The 18,619-nt window shown below is 40.0% G+C and overlaps 1 protein-coding gene across 7 annotated transcripts in view; it reads left to right on the forward strand.

The window, feature by feature from the left end:
• The window catches only part of SHANK2 (SH3 and multiple ankyrin repeat domains 2), a 343,276-nt gene that overhangs the window by 82,158 nt on the left and 242,499 nt on the right, over positions 1-18,619 (forward strand). For all 7 annotated transcript variants that reach the window (XM_053388521.1, XM_053388455.1, XM_053388493.1 and 4 more), the window contains exon 10: positions 11,596-11,662. In XM_053388521.1, coding sequence (XP_053244496.1) covers positions 11,596-11,662 — 67 coding nt within the window. The remainder of the gene's footprint in view (positions 1-11,595; positions 11,663-18,619) is intronic.

Raw genomic sequence — 18,619 nt, forward strand, 5'->3', positions numbered from 1 at the left:
ATAAGCATGTGCAAAGTTACATGACCACGCCAAGTCAAATATTTTAAAACTGTATATAATAACTGTATATAAACTGTGTGTGTATTTGCAATGGTGTAATTGGACTGTTTGAAGAGCAAATTTTGCATGGTGAAGCAGGCTGTTTAGCGTTGAAGATGCAAAGTAGTGTTGCTCAACAACAGTGAGATATTCTGGACCAGAATATAAATGTTATTATATTTGCCCTTCATAACCAAAATCTGTATAAATTAATGTATGAGGACAAAATTGTAGAATACTCTTGTTTTGAATACTGTGGGGCAACTTTGCAAACACTTTTACATATAGTTGCCACTTAAGAAAAATGTAATTATCAATTACATGCTTGATTCTCAGATATTTCTTGTTTGTTTTACTTAAAGATGCCATTAATATATTATGTCAGTTGCTAAATACGAACCAAACAATAATTATTCTGTTTGCAAAATATTTTACAAGTGAAGATTTTAACCTTTAGTAGTCCAAAATTGCTGTTTTGAAATGTAGATAGAAGCTAAGTCTAACAATCTTACATCAACAAATATTTTTAAGGTAGTAAATGGGTTGAGCAAATGTTAGTTGCTTTCCTTATAATATTGTGTCAAGTGAAACTAGGTATGTATTTTGAATTAACATAGTCTAGAAGTTCATGTACACAATAAGATACAGATAAAGATCCGAGATTAACAAATGCAAGTTGAACTTTTATTTCTGAAATGAAAGTTTGGCTTATGAAATTACATGAACCTCACAAGCAGGTTTGTCATAATTTAACTTGGTAACACTGTCTGGCTCTGCTAGGGTTGCTCAGCCTGGAAAAGGAGGCTTGGAGAATGTCATGGTGTTATTCGCAAACACTGTGAATCTGAACCCTTAAAAGAGGGTCTTTGTCATTTAGGCCCCCTTCTTATGTTACCTTAATGGCACTGGAACTGCTGCAGCTTGACAGCTTCCTGAACCATCAAGGAAGCATCAAACATCCTGAGCTATGTAGCAGGAGCCCAGCCTTCCCCCTATACCAGCATTGCCCTGGTTTTTGGAAGTAGGAGGTGTGAGGAGCATCCATAACATAGACTCCTCCATGTTGCATTGGCTTCTCCGGTGCTTTTATGTATATGTCAAAGAGACTGGGAGATAGAATTGAACCATTGAGAAACTATATAGTACAACTTTTAGAATCAGGAAAAGCAACCTCCCAGCACCAACTTCTGGAATCTGTGGCCCAAAAAGAAGCAGAACCACTGCAAAAACCGAGTTCCAACATCTAAACAAGAAAGGTGGTCTAGAAGAATACCATAGTCCCCTGTATTGCAAGCCAATGAAAGGTCCAGGAGTTTTAACAGGGTCACATTCCTGCTGCCCTTTTTCTGGCAGAGTTCCAGCAGGTCTGAGGCAGTTAATGCTCAAAGGTCAGGTTGGAAACAAGTTTGAAATGCATCCAGATACTTGGGAAATAATTGCAAAAAGTTTTCATGTAACCAATCATTCTTGTCTTTTATCATCTGTTCAGTAATCTGAACCGCCTCCACAAATTCTGGAGTTCAATGGAAACCAGCCAGAGATTACTGTTTAGTACTAGGTTTAACATACCACCATTCTACATGTCCTTAACTTTCATGGTATATAGTGATTTTATATCTATCTATCTATCATCTATCACACAATTCATAAAACTCACTCTCCATGGAATTTCTGAGGCGCTACTTTTAAATGATACTGTCATTTATCTTGAATAACTTCACATTCCCTATGAATGAAACCTTTATCAAAATATATTTTACCTGACATTTTATTATACCACATTGTATGGGGTTGTGGTCTTTTAACTTGGTCAGGCCTAGGTTTACATGAATTAGAAGTGTTTCTGAGCACAATTCAAAGTATTGGTGCTGACCTTTAAAGCCATAAACTGCCTCGGCCCAGTATACCTAAAGGAGCATCTCCACCCCCATCATTCAGCCTAGACACTGAGGTCCAGCTCTGAAGACCTTCTGGTAGTTCCCTCTCTGCAAGAAGTGAGGTTACAGGGAACCAGACAGAGGGCCTTATCGGTGGTGGTGCCTGCCCTGTGTAACGCCCTCCTATCAGATGTCAAGATATCTGACTTTTAGAAGACATCTGAAGGCAGCCCTGTTTAGGGAAGTTTTTACTGTTTGGTGTTCCATTTATTGTGCTTTTAATTCTGTTGGGAGCCGCCCAGAGTGGCTGGGGAAACCCAGCCAGATGGGCGGGGTATAAATAATAAATTTTATTTACTTATTTATTTATTATCCACAATCTATCCTATCCACTGTTGGACAGGATGATTGTGTTTTTTCATTTTGTTTGGAAATTCTGTCATGAGGAATATAGATAGGCCTCCGGGTCCTGTTTGTTGCATTTATTCTTTAACCAAAAATCAAGACAAACTTGGCATCATAATCGGTAGGGTGCCCTGAGACACAAGAGCAGGGCGGCTGAGGAACAGGCACAGCTTTTCACTTCTCTATGTGACAAACTGTACCTGCTAAAATTCCCTGTGCTACATACTGCCTCAGTTCATATGTAACACTAAGCTAAACCATGGTAGTGTGAATGCCTTGGGTTTTCAGAGAGGAGATTGTGGTTTATGTGCTTCTCACCTGCTACTCACTCCAGGGGCTCATGGTCTGCATATTGCAGACAAACCATCAACCAAGGTTGGGATGACATACCAAGTCAAACCATGACTTAACCCCTGACTTAACCTACAGGACTGCCTCTCCTGGTATGCCCCACAGAGGAACTTACGGTCTTCAAACAAAAACATCTTGGAGGTTCCAGGCAACAGAGAGGTTAGGCTGGCCTCAACCAGGGCCAGGGCTTTTTCGGCTGTGGCTCCGATCTGGTGGAACGCTCTGTCACAAGAGACTAGGGCCCTGCGGGACTTGACATCTTTCCGCAGGGCCTGCAAGACAGAGCTGTTCCACCAGGCCTTTGGCCAGGGCACAGCCTGACTCCCTCCTTTGGCAATCCTCACAGAACTCTAGCCCAATGGTTGCCATTAATCTGATTTGAATTAATTTTATAATGAAATGATTTTAGAATGTTTTATCATTTTACTGTTGTTAGCCGCTCTGAGCCCGGCTTCGGCTGGGGAGGGCGGGATATAAATAAAAAATTTATTATTATTATTATTATTATTATTATTATTATTATTATTATTAACTCAGTAGTGGCAGGACCAGGGGAGGAATATAGCAATCACGATCTCTCTGGGAACACTTGAATTTGTTCTAAGCCATGGTTTGGCTTAACTTTATGTGTGAACCTGGTGAGTGTGTTGGTTCAAATCATCTGAACAAAACAATCCAGAAAGTATTTTTTTTTTAAACTAAATTTTCCTGTTTCATCAAACCATTTGTTTGTACTGAATGGCTTCTTCTGAATGGATTAACCATACTTTCCTGGTCTGTTTAAAATGGGAAAGTATAGTTAATGAAATACTTACTGGGTTCATGTGAAGCAAAAGAGTGAAGAGGCTGCATACATGGCCGCAAGCCTCATTCATCTCTTAAATTTTATGAAGCCAAGATATGATCATCCTGTTATTTAAAAAGTACAGTACTGTAGGCCTATCTGGTCACTCGAAGCAAAGCTGTATGGAATCGCATCATGTTCTTCCTTACCCATCACCCTAGAAATGGGGCATCATGCTCTTGTAACATTTTAGCTCTAATATGGGGGGGGGGGAATCCTGAATTTAAGAACATTTTTATATTACGAAGAATTATATTTTCCAAAAGAATTGAGCCATAGGTATGTGTTATTTATTTTCATGCATCAAACATGCATACATTGGCATTAAAATGATATGGAATTATGGAAGGCTGCACTACTAGATGGGTTTATTTTACTTTGACTTCTTCTACAGCAGCTACAGAGATTTGAAACACAGAATGATTTCAGTGATCACCAGACAATACCCAATTTGCATCTTGAAATTGTTCTTCTTACAAGAGATCTGATAATGGATACCACTTAAGATTTGTGGCATTCTACTGTATTATTATAATCAGCACCCATGGCATTGAGCTCGTTTTACAATACACAGTACAATTGCATACAGCTGGGTCTTAGCAGGTTTTAGACTTTATTAAACCATACAGTACAGAAATATGCTTACTCTGCTTTCTCATGCCTCAAAGGAAAAAAATGTTTTTATCATAAAATAAACTTCTGCATAATTTCATGCAACTTTATTGCCCATGAGAATAAAAATTAGAATAGAACCAGGAAGAATTGTGATGGAGATGAATTGTCCCCCCGCCCCCTGCTCCAAGTAGCAGAGTTCTTCTACCACCAGTTATCCTTTTCCACACTTTGCCCCCGCTTTTTTTACACAATGTAAGCACAGGTGTGAATGATCCGCAGAAGTCTTTTGGGATTCTGGAATGCTAGCAATAATCCCACAATGGTGTGGCGCATGTGTGGTACTGAAAAGCGCCATTACGATGGCGCCCTAATATCTGGAATGAGAAGCAGGTTTTGCCATTGGTCAACCCTAATACTTCATCCACTCCCTACCTCCCCGGGGTAGTTCAATTGAAGCCATAGAAAAACAAGATAAAACTACTTGATCTTTCTGTCAGGTAAAAACAGCTCTTCTCTTGGACTGAAATTACTTGGAATTAATTCAAAGGTTGCTGGACTCTAGCTCTCAACAGCCTCAGCCAGCATGGCCAAAAGTCAGGATTCATGAAAATTCAGCAACATTTGTTTATAATTATAAACAGTATCTCATCCTGTAGGTTCCCAAGGTGGTAAATGCACACAATAGACCCATTAGAATTAAGTCAAACACAATTAAATCACATTAAGTTAATAATAAAAAATAGTAGCAGCAGCATAAAAGATAGCCAGACCAATACACAGCCCTCTCCTCAATGCCTGTATGAATAAGGTTTTTTAGCCGTCCTTTAAAAGCCATCAATGAGGGATAGCATAGGCAAGGAGTTCCACAAACGGACTTACCAAAAGAAGGTCCTATCCCATTCCATCACGTATCAAGGTATGCTTGCCAATATGACCACGGGACTTGCATTTTACAGGATCCAACCTTGCAGGTAGGGAGATAAGTGTTTTGTCAAGTAATTGGGTCCTAAGTAATTTAGGGATTTGTATGTTAAAGTCAACATCCAGCAGATCCATCAGAATGGAGAGGTATGGCCTCCTCACATGTTAATTGAGAAAACACGGACCTAAAGGACAAGTAGGCAAAAGGAGGAGGCTTGAATAAAAAGGCAGAGGAGCTCAAATATGGATGAATTGAAAGGGAGGGCTCTGAAGAAGCTGTATGGTGTTTAAGGTCGAGAGGAACTGTATGCACCGGGGTTATGGGGCATGTGAGGAAATTGGAATCCTTAAAAGGCCAAGGGCAGAGTTGCTTAATGAAGTGGACCAGGTAAGGAGTGGGCTGAAAACTATAGGTGGAAATACAGTCATAAAAGGTAAAGGTAAAGGTACCCCTGCCCGTACGGGCCAGTCGTGTCCGACTCTAGGGTTGCGTGCTCATCTCGCTTAAGAGGCCGGGAGCCGGTGCCGTCCGAAGCATACTTTGAGTTAAATATGCTTCAGGTTAAGCACTTTCAGGTTGTGTTCCGCGGTGACCCGGAAGTAATGGAACACATTACTTCTGGGTTTCACCGCTTGTGCATGAGCAGATGGTCAAAATGACGTCATGCGCGGAAGCGGCAAATCGTGACCCACGCACTTGCAGACGTGGGTTGCATTTGCTTCTGCATGCGAACGGGGCTCTGGAACGGATCCTGTTCGTATCCAGAGGTACCACTGTATAGAGTTTTAAGAGCTTTAATGAAATCTAAGTAGCCAATTATTTGGCTGCAGGCTCCTAATATTCGAGACATAATTAAATTACAAAAGAATGCCAGCTTTTCCAAGGCTTTTCCACAGGCAGTGAACTGATTGTGTTAAAGTATTGCATTTTTTATTATGCATAGTGCTTTTTAATGTTTTGTCATAAAGTGTGGAAATATTTTTCCTTTTTTGCTGTTACACCTTGACACCATGTTTCAGCCACATTCAGATAAATTGAGCTGAGACTGATGGTTCCTTTGGAAATGAGCTGCTGTCAAGATCAGGAGGGAGCTGTTACTGTTCTTCCATTTTAATGCTTGAGCAGTATTAATGAAAATGTCTCTCTCTGGAGCTATAAAACATATTTACCTTTTTTGTGTGGAGGAGATTTACTGCTTCACATCAAATATTCTGTCATTTAAAAAATGTGTCTTAGATTTAATAGCTGTAACTCTTCAATGTTTGAGTTCTGAGTGTTAAGACTGAGAGGTTGTGTTGCTTAAAATAAATTGTTGTCATTGGATGAGCATAAGTTGATGATGAGCCCATACCCCTTATCTCTAAATGAACATTACAGTACTTGAACTTACATGAATGGAGCCTGCCAGAAACAGTCTGAATTAAGACAGATGTTTATTTTTCTAAGCTCCATTGCTACAGCGAGCTTGCAGCCCACAAAAAATAATCATATATTTCTTAAAATTATGGCACATTCATTGCTAAAGGGCAGGTTCAGAGATACTTACACTGATTGGCTGCTTATCTTATTGAGGTTAATGAATGTATTTGTGGAAAAGAGTCCTATTTAGCTTCGCTACATGTATAAAACTATTACCGTGGAGAGAATCATAACAATGTCAGTTGCAGTGGGTATTGCCAAATCACTCATTCTCTCTGTACCTTAGCACACCATATGATGTTTATCTGCGAATTAACTGCACAGTACTGCAGGAAATGGTACATATATAAAATAGAGCGTTTAACTCTTGAACATGACAAGTTTTGTTTCTTAGAATTGCGAAGGCAATGCTCTTCTTTTGCTAGATATCATAGTTAAAAAGTGACAATCAGGTAAGAGTACCTTGAATAAATTTTCAGCGGTGAGGTAGATTAGACATGGAGGAAGGTTAGCACGCAGTCTTAAACAGGTGACTAAAATAAGTATGAAACCCCACCCCCCAATCACCCTCATTTACTCAATCAAAGTCACTATCAGAATTTACTCAGAAATTACTGTGGGGGGAATTCAACGTTGTAATACAGCAGTTCTTCCACTAGGGCAATCACCTAACAGAAAATCTCTCTTCTCCCACCACATGCTGTTCCAGCGACTCTCCCAGCCCCCAAGCCAATTTGGAGAGCAAGCCCCCAGCCCCCAGTTTAGGTGGGGGAGCAAGGGGAAACCCTCTGCACAAGCAGAAGTCTTTGTGCAGGGATTTATTAGTTGAATCCTGCCACGTGCACTAACATTTTTGCAGGTTTCCATTCCCTTTGGGGGTGGGCCTGTTCTAAGGACATAAGAACAGCCCTGATGCCTCCGGCCAGGGACTTGTCTAGTCTAGTAATTTCCGCCATAGCCATCGAGATGCCTATGGGAAGTCCTCAAGTAGGACATGAAGGAAATAGCTCTCTCCCACTGCTGTTCCCTAGCAAGCTGGTATTCAAAGGCATGCTGCATCTGTTCCTGAAGGTAGTATGCAGTCCTTAATAATCTTATCTTTGAGGAATTTGTCTAATCCCTTTTAAAAGCTGTCTGAGTTGGTGGTCATCACCACATCTTACAGTAATGAATTCCATAGTTCCAACTATTCACAGTCTGTCCTAAATCTTCTACCATTTGCTTTACTTGGATGAGCCCAGGTTCTACTATTATTTATATGACAGGAAGTATAGCTTTTTAAAGTCCACTTCCTTCATAACATGCATAACTACGCTGCCCACACACTATGTCTCACTTTCTTGTTTCCTTCCCCCTCTAAATTAAGAGTGCTCAAATAATGGTAACAGGGGGCTTGTTTCTGTCCCTTGATCATTTCAGTTGCTCTTTACAGTACCTTTCCCAACTCTAAAATATACTTTTTGTGATACAGTAACCAGAATTATACACAGAATTCCAGGTGTGGGTGCACCATAGATTTGCACCTCAGGTTTACAATATTGACTAATGATCCCTAGCATGGAATTCACCTTTTTCACAGTTGCTGGACTCTGAATCAATGTTTTCATTGTGCTATACATCACAACCCCAAGTTCTCCTTCCTGGTCAGTCAGTGCCAGCTCAGACCCCATTACTGTGTATACATCATGCATCACTTTACATTTAACATTGATCCACATTAGCCATGTTGTTCCCTATTCCCTCAGTTTGCAGTGCCTTGCAATCCCATTTTTGATTTTGCTCCCTTAATAATTTGTCATCACTAGTAAACATGCCACTTCAGTGCTCAGCCCTAAGCCTAGATCATTTACTAAGAAGTTAAAAAGCATTGGTTCCAATCCAGATTCCTGGGGAAATACAGATTCTTACATTCATTCATTCACCCATCCATTATAAGGGCAATCCATTTAGTCCTCCTATCTGGTTTTTAACTGATTAATATTGTAGTCTTCATAGATCATAGATCATAGATCATGAAGATGCTGCAGTCTTCCTAATTTAGCTTGAAAGTCCATGTTGTATAACCTAAGAGTACTAGGTGACTTTGGGTCAGTCACTCTCTCTCCTCTAACCTGCCTTACAGGAACTCCTTAAAGGAAAGACAGGTTAAGGAATAACTTCCTGATCTTCTTTTTAAATTATGATACCAGTAACTGAACCCAGAACCTACAGCACCCTAAAAGCATGTTCTCTGTCATACTGTATGATTATCCTATTGCAAATGCCACAATGCTCCCCACTCGAATATTTGTAAAATAATCATAAAATTTACAGCTTTTAAGCTGTTCAGTTTGAAAAACTTTTCAGCTGTGTTGTATTTGTATTGATTATATTGTATTTCATATATTGTATGATGCTTTAATGGCCCTTTGGGACAAAAAGTGGCAATCAGATTGAATAAATAAAAGGGAGTCAATGTCTTTTTTTTTTAATTATGTTTATTAAAATTTTCAAAAAAGAATACAAAGGAAAACAGAAAAGAGAAAAAGAAAAAAAGAAAAAAGAAGAGAGAAAGAAAAACAGCAGTTTAAAAAGTTTACCATAATTACATTCCATACCCAATTTCCTTGACTTCCCCACACCTGCCCTTCTTGTATTCCAATTCCAATTTTTAGCTCAGCAATTTTTATCCCCCCCACTTTACCTTATTTCCTCTAATTCAATTATCTTAAACAAATTTTAACTTCTAAACCTCTGTCTTTATATTTCAAAACTTATTCTTAACATACTTTCCCTAAATTCCTCCATCAATTTAATTAACCTATTTAAACTTAAAAATCCCAATCTTTATACACGAAACACTTATTTTTGATAATCTTTTGCTAAGGTCGGCCCCAAATCTCTCCCCAAATTCCCCATTTTTATGTTAGTGGCAAAAGCCAACTTAATTAAAACAGAATCATACTTTTACACCCTTTAAATTCCCGAAGCCCTCCCACCCCCTTTCCCGGTTTCGATCCCCAACCAAAGTCCATCAGTCCATCCAAAATCAGCCTGGCGATCTCACATCCGAGGCACTTAACCCTCTCTCAATTTCTCTCTGCCGGTTTTCTTGATAGTCCTTTATTTTAAATTCCGAATCTCGAAGAGGCTCTGTTCCAGTAAAATCCATATTTCTTCCAGCCAGACCTCCATATTTATCAATGGAGCCAAAATCTTGTTTCTTGCTTCTCATAAGTTCAAATGTCCCAAAGGCTCCAAACTCTGTACTGTCCATATTTATATTCCATATGTCTTCAGATCGCCATAAGAGGAGATCTCTCCAGATTCCATTCTTCACTTCCAGCCAAACTTTCATTGTCATGTTCTTATTTTCAATTGTTTCCAACTTAACAGGCCTCTGGCTCTCTTTAGCCATCTGCAACATCCCAGCGCCTCCTTCTTTCTCATATTCTTTAAATGGCATCTCAAATGACTCAGACTCTTTCTCCTGTTTGGCTATAAGGATTTTTGTATCAGCAACAACACTTCCCTGTTCATCTGCAGGAGCTTGAATCATATCCTTTCCAGGTTCAGCAATTTTGTTTACTGTTCCCTTCATTGTTATTACACTCATAGTCAAAACATTTGTCTGCTTCTGTAGATTTCCCAAAAGACGGAAGGTCTTTTCCAGTTCAGCCAGTATTTTTCCACTTACAGCCATTTTTGTAATGTCCTGAACCCCCTCTAGAGGGATTCTAGTTACTTAATGACAAATTAACCTTTTCTTCTTTGTTTTTAACAATTTGTTACCAAATTGTATCAGATGTAACCAGCAAAGACAGCAAAGACACAGTTCTCCTTTTTTTTCCCAACTTTGACAGCTAATTTGACAGCTGTCAAAATCTATGAACCTCTTCCACAGGCTCTCTCCCCGATCGCTCCCGGGTTTTGGGGGAGGGGTGAATTCCGTTCTCTTATCCTCCAGCACAGTCACTTAAATTGGCCCAATATAAAGTTAATTGCTCTTTTCCACACAAAAAAAAAGACATTCACACAACCTTAGTAATAAAATCCTTGCTTTACAATGTTTACAAGGCGGGCAGGTTGACTTCCTTTTTAGCACCTTACCCGATCTTGCCGAATTCCCAGAAATAATTTTCCCTTTTAAGTCCAATTACTGTGTTACTCACGGGTCGTTACTTTTGATCCAAAAGTTCAAAAGAAGAAATTAGCGCTCTCCGTCCATGGCATGCGGCTTCACTCAGCAGGGGAAGCAGTCGAACTCTCAGCACCACACCTCCCTCCGTCCCCCGTTCCGAAGCCTTTAAAAAGGCTTCTTTGCGGGTCGGGGGGGCGCGCAAATGGTGCCCACCGAGTCACCAGGTCCACAGGCTTCAGCGCCTGTGGTTTCTAAGGGTCCCCACGTCGCCGCCGCGGCAGAACCCGACCCCTGTTGAGCAGATTCCCTCCGGAGCTCGGAGGGAATCCGCCATTAGATGATGGCACCAACCCGGAAGTCGAAAAAAGGGAGTCAATGTCAAGGCAGTTAAATGTGTGTTCACATCACAAGATGGAAATCATAATTGGCTCTGCAAATACCTGCAAACAAGATCAGGAAGTAGCTGATTTGTCCAGCTGAGATGGGCAAATAGTCTGACCTGGTATAAAGCAGTTTTCAGTGTCCCTACTGTCAAAAACACCTGACTGATCACAATATTTTGCATCAGAAATCAGCGAAGTAAATTTCTGCAAAATCTTAATAAGGCCTCCTCCAGTGAATTTTCTTTTATTTTGTTTGTGTATTGTAATCCATTACTTTTTTGTCTGTTGATGGAAGAATATGTCAATATTTGGAGGTGTTGGTGCCAACTGTGCTTCTACCGATTCTGTGGCCAACAAACTATTTCTATGAATCACCATTGGGCAACATGAGTCCTATGATGTTAAAATATGCATTTATGGAAATCCAAAGCATCTGTTTTACAGCCAGCATGCGTATGAACTGTATGTGAAAGTTTAAAAATAAGCATCAGCAAGGATGTTATATAGGGAAAAGTATCGACTTGATATTTGTCTGTATCTGCTACTAGAATTTTAATCACATATGGGACATAAAATGGAACCCCAAAATCTTAAATGCACTGTGTTCTCTCATCTTTTAGGTGGCAATAATTGCTGGAAATTTTGAGCTCGCTGAATATATCAAGAATCACAAGGAAACTGATATAGGTATGTAATAAAATGTAATAAATATATATATATATCAGCATGTAAATTACAACTTCTAATCAATAAAGTTACTATATTCAATTATAAGCAAAGAACATACATACATACTCATAGATGATTGTGACCAGTGGAGATACCAGATGTTTCCATTTTGTACATTTTGTAGTAACAATGGGTAAAAATTTCTAATGTTAACCATACTCAGAAAAGGCCTATTAAAAAAAGTGGACTTGTCCCTTGATTTTAATTTATCTACTCTGAGTATGGCTAAGACTTTCTTCTTTCATTGGATATCCTCCATTATCAGCTGAAATATAATCTGGGGAGATGCTGTGCCATATTCTGTCATTTAGAGACTACTATAGAGTAGGGCATGGGTTAGAGCCTTCTCTATAGATGTTACACTGAAGAATGCTGAGGACTGCTTTGCTCAGTGTTTACTAAGTGGTAGAGGGGAAATGGTTGAAACATGCTTGTTTCACCAGACCTTTGCAGTTGTGTCCTTTTCCATGTCATGAAGGTCCATGCCACCCTTATAAGCATGTTTCAACCATTTCCTGTTTTTACAGGAATGTCCAATATATTACGCAGCATCATATGTTGTTATTTTCCTGTGGGGTGGCAGTTATGAGTGCATGCTTCTGGCTCTCAGGGAACATTTGCTCCCTTAAAGTCACATTAGCTGACCTTGGTGCTCAAAAGGACAGAAAGGTATGTAGCTGAGGCCTTTGGGGACATCAAAGATCTGCTGCTGGGCTGACAGCCATGCTAGGAGTTAGAAGGGGTAGAAGATAAATTCCAGTATTACAGTGCTCTTATTCTATAGTCTGACCGTACTTGGAATTCCATGCACTGGTGATTGCACTTCAGATACACCTCATGAACATTAGGCAGGAACCTCACTATGTACAGTAATGCCCAATCTTGCGTGGGTGTTTGGTTCCAAGGGTTCCATGTATACATGGAAATGAGGCAGGGGTGGGGCAAGGTCCACTTGGGGCACTGGATCTGGAAGTCAAGAGATGCCCTTGCGGGATCTCACAGGCCATTCCTGTGCTAACACCACCATCAGCTCACAGTGTGGATAGAGTGACCATAAGGACACAAATCTTAAATTAAACATATAAGTTAATAAAAACCCTCCCATTCTCCAAATAGGTTCCCACATGAATTGATGTCTCTATACAGTATATTTGAATGTAGCCAGGGCAGCGAGGTCTAAAACCATTGTGTAATAGATGGTGGGTATTTATCCTTCAGGGCTTCAATACTTACACTTCACCATAAGGGCTTGCAATCTACATCTGTTTTCCGTTTGTTAAGCCTTATACTACAGAGATAAAAGCAGATGAATACCTGCAAATATCAAGCATTTTGCCAATACAAATTTGATACGAGTAACAACTTCAGACCAAAAGGAATATATCACTGGACAAGGCCTCATCCTATATCTCAAGGAGGTTATTTTTGTGTTTGCATGCATAGGGATGCACTGTTAGATTTCCATTCCTTCATTATTTATCCTTTAAAAAAATTTGTGATACACCTTTCCACTAAATGGTACTCAAAGTGACTATCACAATACAAACAAAATATAATTGTTGGCATCCATCTGTCTCAAAAGACGGTGGAATGCACCTCTGGGAGTGAAGTGAAACCACTCCTTTAGCTGCACCAAAGTGACTTTCCTGGGGTACAAGTCTGGGCAGTGTATATGGAGGTCCTGGGCTGCCCAGACAACAAGACCTCCCTCTTGGCCTCGCTCATGTGGTCCAAATGAAAACAGAGCAATATGTTTGGCACCAGCTTGGCTGCAGGAGTTGCCAGAAGAAGGCATACCAGGTGCCATCCAACAATCTTAGGGACTCCACTCTGGATTTGTTTAGGGTTTACTCATTAGCCTTTTCTTCTCCTGAAGATATCCTGCAAGATACCCAGCAGAGGTTTTCCTTCTCCTAGATGGGCTACCTTCTCAGGTTGATGAGCCCCATCTGCCCCTCACTTCCCTCTACAACACATGCAGTAACTGCCTTCTTGACCATTAGACCCACTATTGGTCTCATCCGCTCAATCTGCCAGAGCCTGTCTTTGCATGCAGGGGAAGTCCCTAACTCATCGAGAACCATCAGCCACCTTTGCCTGATTTAGCTGGCCAATCAAAGCCATTTCCAGGGTATGGCCACTGTCACATGCTGACAGCTTCTAGGAGCCACAGGTAAGTGCAGGGTGGGGACCAAATGTGTTCTCCACCAGAGGTACTATCCCTCCTCTAACATCCCATATACCCCTAAATGCAATAAAACACAGAGAGAAACAATGTGTCAGATAAAACCAATAGAAAGAACCACTTAAAACCAGTTTCAACATATATAAAATAGTTATGAGCCAAAGGTTTATCTTAATATTATTATATTTGCCTCCTGGAGAAAGTTCATTACAGACAGGACTATCTGAGCCTCCTTTGGAACCAGTCATCAAGGCCCTTTCTCAAGTTCTACCCAATGTGCTTCAGATGTTGATGGAACAGACAGAAGGACCTCTCTCTCAAGATCATAAAATCAGGCTAAGAACTTAAGGGAGAATGTGGTCTTTCAGATAACATGGTCCTGAATCATGTAGTGTGCTGTGTTTCATAACCACCACTTTGAATTGTGTCTGGAACATGTCTTCAGTATCTGCTGATAATTATCCTCAATCAGTCTTGCATCATAGTCTGTACTGAGGTTTGCTTATACAACAGTTAGGTTGTATCCCAGGACACCTCCCTCTCTCTCTCTCTCTCTCTCTCTCTCTCTCTCTCTCTCTCTCTCTGTGTGTGTGTGTGTGTGTGTTGTGTCAAAGAAAAAACACAACCCTGAATAGCAGTTCCTTATCCTAAACATTTGTGCAACTCGCAGTACCATCCTGCAACAGGGACATAACATCAAGGGGCCTGTTTGAAGGAACTTCTATCCACCCCACCTTTCTCAACAAGCTTCTCCTCTGTGACCTCTTTAGGGCCTCCTTGGGTAAAGAGGTGGGGCTAGGAGATCCTATGAGCGCCCATTCTGAGGGGCAAATTACATCTAAATAAGCCCCTTGATTGGGGTATTTCATTAGCAGTGCACTTGTTACACCCCATTTCCAGTACTTAATGGGAAAGGGATTGGACTAGAATCCCTTGCCCTATAAGAAATGAATTCTTATATCATTAACACTTGTCAGTTTCATATTTGATCGAATTCTTCATTGGAACGATAAGAGGCAGGGGCAAAAAGATAAAATATTAAGACTGAAAGTCACATTTCAAGGTAATTTATTTTATGACATGATTTGAAAGAACAAGACGTCTTTATTGTTTACTGACATTCAGGGAGTGAAAGGTATCCAGTTAATCTGTCACAAATTTCTTTTACACACATTTGTATTTCAAGCATCACACTGAACACAACCTATCACCTTGCATTCTTCAAATCTTACATTCCCAGTAATAAGCTTTTATAAACATTTCTGATATATTGGAGCATTTTCTAAAATAACTGAGCACTGTCAATTGTTGTTGAGATCTGGAAAGATCTTACAGTTCAGTGTCTGTACAATACCATTTTATTTTTGTGCTGAAAACCAACATTGCATCTTTGAACACTGCAAGGCTTTAACAAACTGTCCAGCAGCTAAACCCCATTGATTGACATGTATTTGCCCTCTTCTTACTGCAATTAGTTGCAGCATTTTATTTTTATTTATCTATTTATTTTTATTGAAGACTGAAGGGAAAGTAATGGATTAAAAGCTGTGATGAATAGAAAAGTTAATCCCTGATTGTTTTCATCCAGTCTACAGCTGTCTGCAAGTAAATGAGCACAGAAGGTTTAGAAAGCATTTGCTATACAGCTTTTACTATGGCTTCTATAGGATGGAGATACAAAAAACCAGCAATAATATATATAGGAATCTTGAAGGTCTCTTTAAATACAGCTATGCACATATTAAATATGCTGCGAACTGAGAATCCTTTACTTGGATAACCTATTTTTAAATCTTTTTATTTTGTTTTGCCTTGGCTCTTTGTGGTGAGATGAATTATCAGATGGATTAAATGACATGGGTTGTTCTTCCTCAAGTGAACAAGGTTTGTTTTATCGTTTACCTTCTCCTTCAGCAGCTCTGAAGATAGAAACAAGAGGGGTTTTATTTTTAAATATGAAACACATTGAGGTGGTGGTGTGTGAGTTTTGGGTAGTTGATTAGCAGACTAACTAATACTTGGATACTGTTGCTAGGCTTCAAGTCAGAGTTCTTGTATTCCTCTATAATTATGCAGAGATGTGTATATGTGATGGTTTGTGGGTGTTTTCAAGCATATATTTTTTGTAATTTAATTTTTTCTGTGTGTGTCGATACCAAATGGCTGCTGAGCTTATTCTGTACGTTGTGTGCTTTTAGTATGGCATTTGCTTTGGAATAAAGAAAAGTATGTTGGTTTTCTAGAAATCAGGACAGTCGACATGCTGCATAAAATGAAAAATGCATTTTGTTTATATTTTGAACAAATAGGAAATGGTGTCGTTTATGTCTGTTTGCTTTTCAAGCAGTTCTTCTGAAACTGGTGTGATTGAGGTCAATATTGTTGATTCCTGAGCAAGAATTTAAATTAACTGCCATCTGGTTTAATTCTACCATTTATTTTTGGCTTTTTAAAATGAACTGTTCAGCATTGAGGTTTTTTCTTTAAAAAAATCAGATTCTTGCAGACTGTTGTATATGTTTCAGTTTAAAAAGCAAACAGCTTTAAGCAAACAAAAACCACAAACACTATAGGAACATTAAATAAAAAGGAATATAAATCCCTGAGACAGTGAGCAGCATGTGTGAGTGGCTCTATTTTTATCTTGCCTTGCTTAATAGAACTAAAAAGGGGAGCAAGAACAAGCTTGTATTGTAGCCATGTTCATTCACCATTTCAGTTATGAGTAATCTTAACCTTTATTCATATTCTACAAAGAAATTCTCATGTAAAGTACATTTTTAAAATAATACTAACCAGAATAATAGTCCTGAAATCTTCATGGTTTTATGTTTAGTGCAAGATGTTATGAATCTAAAAAGTTGTCAGTTTTGTCATATGTGGTTCTTTAAGGATAATCTTTTCCAACTTCTATTTTGAGCTCAGGAATACCTACCCGCCCCCCAAGTAACATCCATAGGCAAGCACCACCTCAGTATCTAAAATCAGTTCTATGTATTTCAATAGAGTACACGAATGTTTCCAGTTCAATGTAATCAGTATAATTATAAATGCCATGCAATTTATTTGGCATGCCAAACATACATGTTAGGTAGCCAAGCTGGAAATTAGATATTTGTTCTTATTTTGCATAGTAACATTCAGGATTTGAGAAAGGTGCCAAAGTTCCTCTGCATTGTTCACGTCCTGTATCATTTATGCTTTGTTTATTATATTTTGATCGTTCCCTTCTTTTGAGCAGCTCAGGGTGGTGTTCATGCTCCTCCCACATTTTATCTTCCCAATAATCTTTTGAGGTAGGTTAGGCATGGTGAGAGTTATTGATCCAGTAAGGAGGGATTTTAATGTGGGTCTTTCTGGTCTGTCACCAAACCATACTGCTTATCATGTTTTACAGCAATTCATCTCTATGAATTAAGTCTTTACTTTTTTGGCACTTGAGGCAAACCACAAAATGCTCCTACTTTGGCCAGAGAAGACGGGGTGAGTGAAGATTTGTATCAGGAACAAGGGCAGGGGAATCAAATCAGTCTTACCTGGCAGTTGAAGTGGGACTCAAAAGAAAATTGCAGAAGGGAAAGGGGCCCATTCTGAATCATGCTGGGCGGGGCAGGAGGAGACCAGCAGGGCCTCCCATTTACTGAGAGGCTGCAGTAGAGGCAGCATTGGGGGAGCATCTCCAAGGAGGTAGCAGATCCAGTTTCCAAGGAGTATGCCACAAACATTGCTGCTACCATGGCAGTGGCTACAGCAGCCAGTGATGCCTTCTTTGGAGGCTTAATCTGCTTCCCCTGTGGATCCTGCCACCTGAGGTGGTTGCCTCACCTTATCTCAGGGGTGGGCTGGCCCTGAGTCTTTAGATGCAGCCATGGGCACTGCAGCTTCCACACTTGTTACCTCTGACCTTTCTCTCCCCACAGAACACTGTCAAGGGGAGGGATGGTCCATTCCTTTGGTCATGGGAGAGTTGGCAGGCTTAGGGTTATAGTCAAATGAGATGTGACATGATAACTCCATCAGGTTTAAACGTGGGCTTGTCCCACTTATTGAGTGGCATCCAGTTGAGTGGCACAGCTGAGGAAGAGCAGGTCCATAATTTTGAGATCCTCCAGAATCTTCTGTTGTCTTCTGAGGCATAGGTAGCCTCAGTCATGTGGAGAAACCTCATGATTAAATTATTGTAACATGCTTTACGTGGGGCTAACTTTGAAGACTTTTCAGGAACTACAGTTGGTGGCAGAATATGACTGCCTTATTGCTGATAGGCTTAATGCAAGCTGATCATATAACACCGATCCTGGCACAGCTACGCTGGCGGCCTATACATTTCCAAGCTCATTCAGCATGCTGGTATTGACCTACAAAGCTCTGTACAGCTCATAACCACAATATCTTTTCAAGCATCTCTCCTGCTGTAAACCTACCTGGGCATTTTGGTCTTAATATGGGATTCTCCCCTGAGGAAAGTCAACAAGGGAGAGGGCATTTTCAGCTAGGGTTCCCCCATGGTGGAATGCTTTCCCTTGGGAGGCTTGCTTGGCACCATCATTAACATCATTTTTGGTGCCAGGTAAAATCTACAGTATGATCGCTTCTTAAGCACATTCAACTTGTGCAATTTCACCTATATGTATTTGAAAGCTGACTGGTTGAAATCCTTCAAGTTATATGTGGCACTGGCATGTAGAGAGAGCCTTGCTTGAGAAGCAAGGCAGAGAACTTAAAAACTC

This window comes from Podarcis raffonei, chromosome 1 (assembly GCF_027172205.1).
Source record: "Podarcis raffonei isolate rPodRaf1 chromosome 1, rPodRaf1.pri, whole genome shotgun sequence".
Lineage (NCBI taxonomy): Eukaryota > Metazoa > Chordata > Lepidosauria > Squamata > Lacertidae > Podarcis > Podarcis raffonei.